Raw genomic sequence first — 12,212 nt, 5'->3', positions numbered from 1 at the left:
GTGAGATGGAAAGGAAGCCCCTGGAGAATTTCAAATAAAGAAGTGATATGATCTTACTTATATATTATTTAAAAATCTTTCCATAGGGAAGCAGATTTGGCTCAACTGACAGAGCATCCGCCTACCATATGGGAGGCCCAGGGTTCAAACCCAGGGCCTCCTGACCCATGTGGTGAGCTGGCCCATGCACTGTGCTGATGGATGCAAGGAATGTGGTGCCACACAGGGGTGTCCCCCACGTAGGGGAGCCCCACACGCAAGGAGTGCGCCCCCACAAAGAGAGCTGCCCCATGTGAAAAACGTGCAACCTGCCCAGGAGTGATGCTGCACACACGGAGAGGTGACGCAGCAAGATGACGCAACAAAGAGACAGAGATTCCCAGTGCCACTGACAAGAATGCAAGCAAACACAGAAGAACACACAGCCAAATGGACACAGAGAGCAGACACCGGAGGTGGGGGTGATAAATAAATAAATCTTTAAAAAAAAAATCTTTCCATAAAGAAGATGCAAGCCAGACAGATTTATATACACATGCCCTAAAACACCCAAGGAACTGTTAATTCCAATCTTAAAACTCTTTCAGGAAGTAGAAGCAAGAACACTCTATGGGGCTAGTAAAGTCTTAAAACATGCAACAACAACAACAACAAATAAAATAAATCAAGGGAAAGTACACATTATTCATTAAACAGATTTTTTATATCCTGGATAAAATACTGGCAAACCAAATTTAGAAATATATGAGAAAAACAAAAGCTAACACTTATTAATCACTGCTCTAAATGCTTTCCATGGACTAATTTAATCCTTAAAACAATCCTATGCAGTAAACACTATCATTATATCCATTTTACGAGGAAGAACCCAACACTCAGACAAGCTAGGTAATTTGCCAGTATCCACGGATAGAAAATGGGTATTCTGGATTTTAAAAATATCAATGAGATTCTGGTTTAATTGTTCTAGGAACTGAACCTAGAACAGTATTTTTTAAAGCATCCCAAGCCATTTCAACATGCAGCCAGGGTTAGGGGAAACACTGCTTTAAACCTATTAGCTGGGACACAGACTTGGCCCAGTGGTTAGGGCATCCGTCTACCACATGGGAGGTCCGCAGTTCAAACCCCAGGCCTCCTTGACCCGTGTGCAGCTGGCCCATGCACAGTGCTGATGCGCATAAGAAGTGCCGTGCCACACAGGGGTGTCCCCTGCACAGGGGATCCCCACGTGCAAGGAGTGCGCCCTGTAAGGAGAGCCATCCAGCGCGAAAGAAAGTGCAGCCAGCCCAAGAATGGCAACCCACACATGGAGAGCTGACACAGCAAGATGACGCGACAGAAAGAGACAGTATTCCCCTGCCACTGACAACAGAAGCAGACGAAGAAGAACATGCAGCAAATAGACACAGAGAACAGACAAATGGGGCGGGAGGGGGGAAGGGGAGAGAAATAAATTAAATAATAAAAAATTTAAAAATTGTAAAAAAAAAAAAAAGCCTATTAGCTAAAGCTTCCTCTCACCCTGAGATTACATGGACATAGCCAAGGCAGAAGATATTTTAGTGAGGGTTTAAATTCGAGACAAGAGTTAGGGTTTAAAAACATGATTTTTAAGATCCTTTACAGGAGGAAAATTCTGTAATTATGTGTCCCCACATTACCTTTCTAGGATTTGGGAAGGTATAAGAGCCCAGGAAATAAATCCAAGTATAGTTCATCTTTGGAGAAATCTGTCTGCCAGATTTTTTCTTTGATATGGACTTCCCAAAACAAGAATGGGGTAAAACATATTAGTAGCTTATACCATTAAAATATTTTTTCAGAAGAAACATAGCTCTATTTTACATAAAATAGTAGTATAAAGAAGGAAAGATCAAGAGGACAAACTATCATATTTTTTTTTAATTTTAAAATTCTGATGAGGTACCTTTTTTTTTCCTTTTCTTTCCTTTTTTTTTTTTTTTGGGGGGTGGGTACCAAGGCAGGATTGAAGCCCAAACCTCATATGTGGGAAGCCAGCACTCAATCGCTGAGCCCTAAACTAATATTTTTAACAGTGTAGCTAGAAAAGTGTTACTGGGCTGTCCCAACACAAAGCTTCCTTCCTGCTCCACCTCTGTTAAACAGAGACCAAGTAACTAGATGATCTCAGCACTACTCTCTGCCATGCCCTGCTACTGACACGGGGCTATGGCTCTCTGTGATCAGGAACTGCTGCTGCAGTCAGCAAGGAGAGCCAAAACAACAAATGATACCCTGCAACACCTAGGGGATAGGAGAAAATATAGGCTGTGCTGGCAACACCAGCAGGCTCCAGGAGGCTGTCCTCCAGCCCACCGCCCTATCCATTTCCTCTTCACAGGGAGCAGAATGCACATGCACAGTCCACCAAAGCAAGGGTAGCAGCTACTGCTAACAATCCTTCTCTCTGGCCCTGCAGAATTTGAGCTCCTCAGCCTTCAAGGACTTAAAACTGCTGTAATTCCATCTCTTCCCAAAACTACTTCGTATTTTAGCATCGATTTTAAAGTTTTTTCCCAAGGGTGGTATACCTAGGAAAAACTAGTAAGACGGATAAACAAAATTAAAGATTAAGTCAGTACCGATGGACTTGGTAGCTGGCAAGCCAACTATGTGTACTCATTCCAAGAAATGAGAGTTGATCTAAGTAGTCTCCCTGCCAAGAGGATGTTAGAGGTCCAGGCACATAAGACTTCTGATCACTCCTGCCTATGTGTCTCCCATCTCAAACCTTTGCTCCTACTGTTTAGTCTACCAGGAATGCTTTCTCCTACATCCCTTTCTGAAGTACGTCAACCATTCTTTTAATGTGCTCAAACCTCACTTCTTCTAAGATGTCTTCTCAGATCCCACCTTGCTCCTGTTTCAACTTCATTTATACTGCTGTTATAATATAGCATTCTTCATACTTTGCCCTTTTTAGGTAGCCTTGTACCTGTCTCCAACCAGAAATCAGGCCCTGGTAGACAATGATGGCTTTTCAAAGAGCTTTGTATATGACTTTTAGTATCTCAAAGCAGATCTCTAGGCAATGTTTGTTAAACAACTGAATTCAAGTGGCATTTAGAAGCTGTTCCATTAGTCTGGCTCACATTAGCTACTAGATAAAAAGTGGTGTTCTTTCTTCCTCTTTAGTATCTTCTCTTGAAGCTTGCTTTGGATATTAACTCTTTAAAAGAATTTTAAGGGAAGTGGATGTGGCTCAAGTGATTGAGCTCCTGCCTACCACACAGGAGGTCCCAGGTTTGTCGTCTGGTGCCTCCTAAAGAAGACAAGCAAGATAGCGAGCTGACACAATAGGCAGACACAGCAAGCTGGCGCAACAAGAAGATGCAACAAGAGACATGAGGAAAACACTGTAAGAGACACAACAAGCAGGGAGTGGCGGCAGCTCAGGCAATTAGGTATCTTCCTTCCACATCAGAGGTCCCAGGTTCAGTTACCAGTGCCTCCTGAAAAGAAGGCCAGCACACAACAAGCAGACACAGTAAATGAAAACGACAAGGGGCTGGGGAGAAATAAATAAAATAAATCTTTAAGAACTTTAACTCTTTTCCTTGACATATATCATAAAATCTATCCTTTTGAAATGTACAGTTCAGCAGTGTTCAGTATATTCAAAAAGTTGTACAACCATCACCTCTAACTCCAGAATATTTTCATCACCCCAAAAAGAAATCCCATACCCATTAGCAGTCACTCTTCATTCTCCTCTTTCCCCTAGGAACCACAAATCTACTCTGTATCTGTTATATATTATTTTTAAAAGGCTTACAGTACTCAACTGGTTTTTTATACCTGAAAGCTATTATTTCTCCTCAAAAAAAGTTTTCTCTTATTTTACTATAACTCAATAGGAAAATATGGTTTAACACAGAAACTTATGAAAGTTACCATTTCAGGATCCAAAACAAAAACCCTCACCAGGAAAATTATCTTATATGTTCTATTTTCCTCAATTTGAGGGCAGTCTAAAATACAGAAGTCTTTTTAAGTTTTGTTTGTTTTGTTAAGCTTTTTATTGAAGAAATACAATATACAGAAAGGTGCACATATCATAAGGGTACAGCTTGATAAGTTTGAAACAATACCCAGATCAAGAAACAGAATAGGGAAACGGACTTGGCCCAGTGGTTAGGGTATCCGTCTACCACATGGAAGGTCCGCGGTTCAAACCCCGGGCCTCCTTGACCCGTGTGGAGCTGGCCCACGCGCAGTGCTGATGCTCGCAAGGAGTGCCCTGCCACGCAGGGGTGTCCCCCGCGTAGGGGAGCCCCACGCGCAAGGAGTGCGCCCTGTAAGGAAAGCCGCCCAGCGCGAAAGAAATTGCAGCCTGCCCAAGAATGGCGCCGCCCACACTTCCCGTGCCACAGACGACAACAGAAGCGGACAAAGAAACAAGACACAGCAAACAGACACAGAGAACAGACAACCGGCGGAGGGGGGGGGTAAATAAATAAATCTTAAAAAAAGAAACAGAATAACCCTCACAACCCCTTTTCTAGTTACTACGCACTCCCCACCCCACCAAAGGGTAACAATTATCTTGACTTCTAACAGCTTAGATTAGTTTTACCTGATTTTAAACCTTTATAAATTGAAGCACAGGGTATGAATTACATAAAACTTTTACATTCAAATTCTAGCCTTGTAATACTCACCGTAATCTTCTTGTACAAAGCCATGACATTATCATCATCAAATGGCAGAAATCCACACATAAGGACATATAAGAGTATGCCCATGCTCCAAACATCTGCCTGAGAGGGAGGGAAAAAAATTATTCAAAAAAATCTTTAGAACATATTTCGGAATAGCATGACACCTAAATGGAATCAGAGACTCTTCACAGAGCTGAAAAAGTGCTCAGAGATCACACAAGTCAACCTGCTTATTCTTCAGACAGGGAACGTGAGAGAAGGTCAGTTCCAAAGTCTCCCAGTCACTGGCAGGACCACCCAGGTAGGGTGTGCTGACTCCCTGCTCAGTGTATTCTCTAACACTTGGCTGCTTAATAGGAAATAAAGTAATTTCCAGTCAGCTGGTCTGGATTGTGCGGTAATAAGATGAGGCCAGGTCTCTGATTCTGAAGGAAAATTCTACAATGCCACTGAGGGTTTAGATTACATGAAGGTTATGTAAACAGGCATGAGAATGTCAAAACAAGTCTTAAAATTTACTACTGAAAATCTGCAAATAGGACTAAGCTGCACTATAAAATCCTCGCTATGTAAAGAAACCTTAATAAAGTTCAGTGATTGAATTTTCAAATTTAGAGGCTAGGAATTAGCCTGCGAGTACAAATCTCAAAATTCCAAAAAGGAGCTTAACCTTTATATAGGATTTCTATGTATCCAACGACTCCTAAGCAGTCACTAGTTATTTAAGCAGTATTTGGCCTTAGGCAATAATGATACCAACATTAACTGAGAAGTCACAGCTTGCACCATTTGAGCCTTAGAAAAATCTGAAGAAGAAAGAAAGGCAGCATTAAAAAAAAAAAGGAAACAGAATTAAAATAACTTGAACAACATCACATATCTGTCTAATACCTATACTAGGTTACACAAGTCTAACTCCTAATCCTGTATACCAAATCACATCAAACTTCTAGAACAATTAAACCATTTTTTTTCAAGCAAACACCTATTTTTTCTCCCAAGTTGCAGGAGGTCAGAAATTAACCATTTATGCCTCAAAGATGTCAAATACTCAATTTATAAATTGAGCCATGATGACATAGCACTCAAAGAAAAAAAAGGTGCACAGGAAAGTGTAAGCTAACTAAGTTTAATCAAATACACAAGAGGTTAACAGATTATACCTAGGGTTGAACTGAAAGTTGAAAAAAATGATAGTAACACAACCATAGAAATCTATCAAAGCCTCACCAAAACAACTTCATTTAAAACTATATAACACCATGAATCCTGTTGGGAATGATGACTGTGGCTAATAGTGCAAATATAAGAATGTTCTTTCATGAACTGTAACAAATGTATGTCACTATTACAAGGTGTTAATAAAAGGGTGATATGTGGGGAAAAAATACACTTAATGTAAACTCTGGACTACAGATTACAGTAGTGTTTTAGTACCCTTTCATCAACTGTAACAATGGTACCACACCAATCCTAAGTGTCAACAATGGGGGCGGGTATAAGGGTACAGGGTTTTTCTTTTTGGAGTAATGAAAATGTTCTAAAATTGATCGTGGTAATGAATGTACAATTCTATGATTATACTGAGACCAAGTGATTGTACAAATTGGATGGACTGTATGGTATGTGAATATATCTCAGCAAAAATCGTAAACAAAACAAAACACCATTTGGATTGAGTATAAGAATAAATTAAACAATTAAAATCATAAACCAAAGCAAATTCAAGTAAATCAATAAGTTACCAACTACCAAATAAGGAAAAAATAACGGGTAGGGGAAGGAAAGGAATTGAAACCATTTCCTATGAGAAATTACTTAAGGAATTATAGAGATTTACCATGGAACTTGTCCTTAGAGCATAATCTGGACCATGACTATGCCAATCACCTAGAACGCTTATTTTAAAAGGAAGATTCTTAAAGCCCCCCTTGGAAAACAAAATCAAAATCTCTTGAGGGAACAGCCTTGAACTCTGCATGTTTTTTTAAAGCAATTTTATTTAGATTTATTCACACATCATATATCCATTCAAAGTATACATTCAATGACGTTTAGTATAATCACAGAGTTGTGCATTCATCACCACCGTCAGTTTTAGAACATTTTCATTACTCCAACAGAAAAAGCCCCAAACCCATTAGCAGTCACCTCTCAATCCCTCTATCCTTCTCCAGCCCTGTATTACTCTGCATCTTTTAACAAGTGCCCAGATGATTCTTTGGTACACTGTCCTAGAGGGATGGAAAGTCAAACTAAAATGGATAAGAAAACAACTTAAGATCCCACAGGAAAAGTCCAGATACAGTCAAACCAGCAGGGCCCCACTGACAGCCCTCTAGGAATCTCATGAACATTAGGCCTATGATCATTACTCCTTCTGGGAGGCTGCATAGAGCAGTGGAAAGAGTATAGGTTTGAGGTAGAGCCTCAGTTCAAATCTGGACCTGTAGTTATCAGTTAATTTCTGAGCCTCCATTTTCATCATCTTCCTTATCTCATAAAAAATGGGACAATAGTATTTACTTTACAGAACTTTAATGAGGTTTAAAGGAAAATTCTAAAAAAAAGTCTAGCATGATTCCTGCACTATGATAAGTGCTCAGTAAAAGTTTGTTCCAGGGTAGTGGACATGGCTCAACTGATAGAGCGTCTGCCTACCATATGGAGGATCCAAGGTTCGATCCCTAGGGCCTCCTGACCCATGTAATGAGCTGGCCCACCCACAGTGCTACTGTGCACAAGGAGTGCCGTGCCACACAAGCACCCCCGCATAGGGGTGTCCCATGCACAAGGAGTGCATCCCACAAGGAGAGCCGCCCCACATGAAAGAAGTACAGCTTGCCCAGGAGTGGCACCGCAGAAACGGAGAGCTGACACAGCAAGATAACGCAACAAAAAAGAGAAGCAGTTTCCTGGTGCCACCTTGCATCTGCAGGCGGATGCAGAAAAATACACAGCAAATGGACACAGAGAGCAGACAATGGCGGGGAAGGGGAGAGAAATAAATAAAATAAATCTTAAAAAAAAAGTTTGTTCCCTTTTCTCCTGCTATGATGCACTCACTGAGAAGGTCACACCATCACTTCTGTGGTGCCAAAAATGTATAACATGAATCTAATCATAAGGAAGCATCAGATAAATACAAACTGAGGGGCATTCTATAAAATAATTGGCTCCCTCGATGTCTAGGTCAAGGAAGGCTAAGAAATCTTCCTGATTAAATAAGACTAAAGAACTAAATGCAATGCTTGATCTTAAATGAATCCTGGACTGAGGGTAAATAATTTTAAAGGGTATTATTGGTATAATTAATACCATTTGAATATAGTCTGTGGATTAGATAATAAAATGTATCAATGTTAAATTTCCTGATTTTGATAAATGAAATGTGGTTATAAAAGAGAAGGTACTTGCTTTTAGGAAATACACACTGAAATATTTAGTAATAAAGGGATAGTTGACTGAATCTTACTCTGAAATATTTTTTTTAAAACGTGTGTATATAAAAATACATATACAGAGAGAGAGAAAGGTAAAGCAAATAGGGCAAAATGTAAACCACAATTGTGAATCTGAGTAAAAGATATACAGAGGAAGTTCCTCATTCCATTTTTGCTATTTTTCTGTAAGTTTGAAATTAAAATGCAAAGTCATCAAAAACAAGTTGGGGCAGCGGACTTGGCCCAGTGGTTACGGCATCCGTCTGCCACATGGGAGGTCTGCGGTTCAAACCCTGGGCCTCCTTGACCCGTGTGGAGTTGACCCACGCACAGTGCTGATGCGTGCAAGGAGTGCCGTGCCACGCAGGGGTGTCCTCCGCGTAGGGGAGCCCCACGCGCAAGGAGTGGGCCCCATAAGGAGAGCCGTCCAGCACGGAAGAAAGTGCAGCCTGCCCAGGAATAGTGCCGCCCACACGGAGAGCTGACACAAGATGACACAACCAAAAGAAACACAGATTCCTGTGCCGCTGACAACAACAGAAGCGGACAAAGAAGACGCAGCAATTAGACACAGAGAACAGACAACCGGGTGGGGGAGGAAGGGGAGAGAAATAAATAAATAAATAAATCTTAAAATTAAAAAAAACAAGTTGGGGAGCAGATATAGTTCAATGGTTGAGTGTCTGCTTTCCATGTATGAGGTCCTGGACCCAGGACCAGTACCGTGGTATTTCCCAACATTTCTTCCAAATATTAGGTTCAAAAGATGCTCTATATGAAAAGTGGATTCCATAGTCTAATTAAATTGCAACCAGCTGCCTATCTGTGATGGTCCTCCCACAAAGGATAATATTGTACAATAGCATATTAGAGCCTTAGAGGTTCCTATACAACCCAGTAATTGCCAAGCTTTTGGCTACTAAACCTTTTTTTTTTTAAAAACCTTTTTTTATCTTATGATATATGCATCCAGCAAAATTAGGACTCCAAAGAATGGGAGAAGTTGACAGCCTGAGGTTACAAATGGTGAAGCATGCAAAGCCCAGGCCTTCTGAGCCTGGGCCTCCAACACAGGACTGCTTATGGATGTCAGCTACAATGGACAGGTTTTCTCTGTGCTAACCAGCATCTCTGAAACCTGAGCCTGCAACACCAGGCCTGTGCTCTACCTAGCTGGAATAAACTGTGGCACTGTTCTTTAGCATAAAAGCAACCACAAAAAGGACATGAAAAATATATCCCTGCTTCATAAGTATACCAGGTTTTATTATATTTACTGGAAATTACTCCATTTATTAGTTAATACACCTCATCTCCAAATAAACTGAACTCTGATTAACAGGCTATTTCTATTTCATCATTATATCCCCAATGTACAGCACCTGGGTCACTCTGATCACCAATAAATGTATGTTAAATATATATTGAACTAATTGATGAGTAATCACCTCTGATCCAAGATATGATTTTCCTTGTATTAATTCGGGGGCTGCATAAGCAAGACTCCCACAGCATGTCTGTAGATGGTAATCCTTGTTACCCTGAAAATAAGATAAAAATGAAACACTTATTAATTACAACGCTTAAAAGCATTAAACCTTGATAAACATTCTTTGAGCATAAGCAAAGAGAAGTCAGATGAAGAACTACCCCAAATAATAAGGGACTTCTGCAGCCAACCCAATACTCTGTGCAAACATGCATGCATGCATGTATTGTCTCCTCTTTTTGGATTTCCAATACCACTACAACCTGGCATGAACAAAGCCTTTTTCCCCTTAGCTCATTCTAGCCAGGTTCACCTTTCCCTAGAAATCCAGTCACATAATAAACAGCTTAGCAAACATCCAAGCACCCATGTCTTCCCCCACGAGGTCCACCCCAAGTACTCGAGGGAAAAATGGTTTACTTCTTTACAGGACCCTATTCCTAATACCAAATCTTTACAAACAAAGAAGAGTTTCTTTTTCCTCAAAGGGAAGAAAGCAATTTGGTACACAGAACAGCACCTTGGCAGTTTGCTTTCTAGATTCATTTTTCAGGCAAATCACCACCTTAATTTCTAGATCTGTTAACACGAGGAGTTTGCGCATCCTCCTCTGCTCTCCCACAGAAATATGGAGATGTAATGAAAACGATACTACAGCCCAACACCTGTGTAGACTTCTACAGCTGGCAAAAAACCTGTGAAATTGTGAGATTTAATTTACATTTGAAAGTACACGCTCAGAAGTGAGAACCTCAGGAGAAGGCTTAAGCTGATCCTCTCCCAGCCAGCCCACACTATTTTAGATAGGGTTTGGGTAGGTCAAATATGTGGCAGCCATAAATAAAGGCTAGTGGAGACCATCACAACCATTTTCCACTGCCTCCTATGGAAAACAAGTCTTAAGTCAGTTTATCTGTTCAAAATATGCTTTATTTTGAAATGTCTGCCAATCAAAAATCTAACCTAGCATTTGGTTCTGGGACACAAGCTTTACTGCTAATCTCTGAACAGCCAAGGGAGGGGAAAGAGAATCAGAAAGAGTCATGCAGCCAAAGGGCAAAATCTGCTTCCCTCTGCACCAAGCCGGTTCTAATTGGGGCAGAAAATAATCATGGGACCGTAAGGGGCTGAGACAACTCTGTAATTTCAACATTCTTAATGAGTGTAGACAGCTCATTTTAGAGACTGTATCATTTGAGAACTCAGGAGAAAACCTCCAACAGGCAACCACACAAGAGCTCTGCCATTGACAGCAGAGTTGGAAAGTTCAGTGTCACCTCAAAAAGAAGTTATACTGAGGAAGCAACTCTGGCTCAATTGATTGGGCTCCCATCCACCATATGGGAGGCCGTGGGTTTGCGTCCCAGGGCCTCCTTGCAAAGGCAAGCTGGCCCACACCCACGGAGAGCTGGCACAGCAAGATGACGCAACAAAGGGAGACAAGCAGACACAGAAGAATGCGCAGCAAATGGACACAGAGCAGACAGCAAGCAAGTTGCAAGGGGAGGGGGAATAAATAAATAAATTTTTTTTTTGAAAGTTATGCTGGACAACACCTGTATTTAACCATGGATTGCAAATTAAGGAAATACCTAATAGAATAAATGTAAAGTACATATGTACTTTTTCCTTTAATTGTTTGGTAAGGAAAAGAGGTTGTCCCTCAAAATGGAACTTTAATTACATTGTAAATTACATAATCATTTGGATAACGAAACTCAAAACTCATATCTAAATGAACAAAAGCATCATCTAGTGGCAACAGACTCAAACTGCTAGTACAAGGTCAATTCAGCATTCCTGCTGTGATGGCCTCCTGTCACTGCAAATGCCTCCAAGAGCATACTCATAGGATTTTCAGCTGAACCAACCATGGACCCAGAGTAGCAATTCTCAATCTTGGCTGCAGATTAAAATCAGGTAGTTACTTACTGATATCAGGGATGAAATTTAACATTCTTCTCAACAGAAACAACGGGGCTCAATAAAGAGTAAGTGGAAGGCAGTGCAAGAAAACACACAAGAGGTACTTTCACAAAGGAAATAGATGCATTTTTATTTCTGCACTTACCTTGGGTTTTGCACAGAGACCAAAGTCAATCAGCTTTAAATTATGATATTCATCAAACAACAAATTTTCCTGAGAAAACAGAAATTTTGAGCATCGTATACTGACCTTATATCATAATTCCCACCTCTAGTCAATTCTAAAAAGGATTCAAGCTTGTTTAAACTAAAAGACCTGGGTACAATACAGTGAAAACCATTAAAATAAAAGTGAAAAGACAAATTTAGAACTGGGAAAAGGAGGAATGTTGGTAACTATTACAGCTTTCCCATAAGACATATTAGCATAAGCCATTTCTCCCTGGGGCTCTGAGGTTCAATTACAAAGCAAACACAGTTTGTGCCAAAGGCAAGTTTAAACCATAACAGTGGGCTCAAATCAAAGGGTTGACTGTAAACAGAGGAAAAATGTAGTGACACTGCCATATCTTATCAAAACAATTCTAGGTCCTTGACCTTTGTCCCAAGTAACATTTAAATCCATATTCATCATCATCCATATCAGTCAGAACTTGCAAACTTAAAGAG

The 12,212-nt window shown here is 40.5% G+C and overlaps 1 protein-coding gene across 3 annotated transcripts in view; it reads right to left on the bottom strand.

Annotated features, from left to right (window-relative positions):
• The window catches only part of MELK (maternal embryonic leucine zipper kinase), a 143,259-nt gene that overhangs the window by 95,698 nt on the left and 35,349 nt on the right, over positions 1 to 12,212 (bottom strand). For 2 of the 3 annotated variants that reach the window (XM_004457268.5, XM_004457270.5), the window contains exons 6-8: positions 11,689 to 11,757; positions 9,577 to 9,669; positions 4,686 to 4,784 (exon numbers count right to left, since the gene is read on the bottom strand). In XM_004457268.5, coding sequence (XP_004457325.1) covers positions 4,686 to 4,784; positions 9,577 to 9,669; positions 11,689 to 11,757 — 261 coding nt within the window. The remainder of the gene's footprint in view (positions 1 to 4,685; positions 4,785 to 9,576; positions 9,670 to 11,688; positions 11,758 to 12,212) is intronic. The other variant, XM_004457269.5, reaches the window with a different exon arrangement.

Source organism: Dasypus novemcinctus, chromosome 8 (assembly GCF_030445035.2).
Source record: "Dasypus novemcinctus isolate mDasNov1 chromosome 8, mDasNov1.1.hap2, whole genome shotgun sequence".
In the NCBI taxonomy this organism is placed as follows: domain Eukaryota; kingdom Metazoa; phylum Chordata; class Mammalia; order Cingulata; family Dasypodidae; genus Dasypus; species Dasypus novemcinctus.
The sequence above is the reverse complement of the archived record's forward strand: the minus strand, read 5'-3'. Positions and strand labels throughout refer to the sequence as shown.